This window comes from Otolemur garnettii, unplaced genomic scaffold, assembly GCF_000181295.1.
Source record: "Otolemur garnettii isolate 467f Iridium unplaced genomic scaffold, OtoGar3 scaffold00022, whole genome shotgun sequence".
Classification (NCBI taxonomy): Eukaryota; Metazoa; Chordata; class Mammalia; order Primates; family Galagidae; genus Otolemur; species Otolemur garnettii.
The window spans coordinates 22,634,757-22,636,573 of NW_003852417.1; the positions used below are offsets into that span (position 1 = coordinate 22,634,757).

Below are 1,817 nucleotides of genomic sequence, written 5' to 3' on the forward strand. Positions count from 1 at the left end.
TTTTTTTTTTTTTTGACAGGCTCTAATTCTATCACCTGCCCAGGCTAGAGTACAGTGGCGTTATCATAGTTTAAACTCCTGGGCCTCAGCCTCCAGAGTTGGGTGGGGGGGCAGGGGACTAAGGCTGGCACCCCCATTCCTGGCTAATTATTTTTTGTAGAGATAGGGTTTCATTCTTGCTTAGGCTGGTCTCAAACTTTTGGCCTGATGCCATCTTTGTAAGAAGACATCAAAAGTTTTGGTAGGCCTCCCACATTGCCCTACCAAAGTGCTGAGAAAAGAGGCATGAGCCACTATACCTGGCCTTTTGTTTTTTTTTTTTTTTTAATTTTGAAAACACTGGCTAGACACTCTGGCTCACATCTGTAATCCTAGCACTCTGGGAGGCCAAGCCAGGTAAGTCGCTTGAGCTCACAAGTTGGAGACTAACCTAAGCAAAAGCAAGACCCCATCTCTATTAAAAATAGAAAAACTGAGGCAAGAGGATTGCCTGAGCCCAAGTTGGAGGTTGCTATGACCTAAGACACCACGGCATTCTACTCTACCCAGGGTGACAGCTTGAGACTCTTGTCACTCTTGAGATTCTGACAGCCATGTCCATAATTTACAGTAGTGAATCCCACGTGTATCTTCCTTTGCCAGTGTAATATTCACTGCCCTAGGGAGCCTTTCTTCATATATTTTAGTTCATTAATGTTACCTAATTTGTTGATGTTTACTTTTCTGTTTCTGTTATCCTTGTTGATTTCAGTTGTTTTTACATTTAAGAAAATAGCATAGATCTCTTTATTCTACTTCTTTTATCAGATATATTGTATACTTTAAAGCATTATTGCTGGTAAAAATGTCTACATATGTAAATGGTTAATTCTGACAATTTTGAATTAAGGATTTTAAAACACTAGAGAGTTTTAAAAGTAACAAAATAACTTTTACATTGGTAACTATTACAATAGATTCAGATGCCCTCTATAATATTTAAAGCCCTTTTATAATATATTTAAAGCCCTTTTTCTGTCATTTGCTACTTGAGCTGAGTAATCTTTAAATTCAAAATTACATTTCTAAAATTTCTGAAATCTTTTTTTCTTTTTTTTTAGGCGTTTCATCAAACGGGTATATGTATCTTTACCAAATGAGGAGGTATGTATCTGTATTGCAATTTTTTTAAAAAACCAAAAAAGAACTACTGTTTTAATAATTTTGAGTCTTTAATTCATGATCCAGCCACTTAGGAAGACACTTGACCATTTTACTTTGTTTCTTTGAGGTACGCTCTTGCTCTGTCACCAGGCTAGAGTGCAGTGGCACAATTATAGCCCTCTATGGCCTCAAACTCGGGGCTGCAGTGGTCTTCCCACCTGAGCCTCCCAGGTAGCTGAGACTGTAGGCGCACACCATCACACTCAACTAGTTTTTAAATTTTTTGCAGAGACAAGGTCTTGCTTTGTTGCTCTGGCTGGTCTCAAATTCCTAGGCTCAGATAGTCCTCTTACCGTGGCTTCCCAAAATGCTAGGATTATAGGTATGAGCTACTATGCCTGGTTTGGTGGTTTTTTAAAAAGATAAACTTATCATTAGAACCACAATTTCACTCCTAAGGATTTGCCCAAGAGAAACAAAAACATATGTTCACACAGACATGTATAAGAATTTTTGGGTGGCACCTAGGGCTCAGTGGGTAGGGCGCTGGCCACATACACTGAGGTTGGCGGGTTCAAACCCAGCCTGGGCCAGCTAGAAAACAACACTGACAACTGCAACAACAACAATAACAACAAAAAATAGCCGGGCATTGTGGCAGGCGCCTGTAGTCC

The 1,817-nt window shown here is 39.5% G+C and overlaps 1 protein-coding gene across 2 annotated transcripts in view; it reads left to right on the forward strand.

Moving 5' to 3' along the window:
• SPAST (spastin) overlaps positions 1 to 1,817 on the forward strand; it is a 62,439-nt gene that overhangs the window by 42,978 nt on the left and 17,644 nt on the right. For both annotated transcript variants that reach the window (XM_003787512.3, XM_023511890.1), the window contains exon 13: positions 1,101 to 1,143. In XM_003787512.3, coding sequence (XP_003787560.1) covers positions 1,101 to 1,143 — 43 coding nt within the window. The remainder of the gene's footprint in view (positions 1 to 1,100; positions 1,144 to 1,817) is intronic.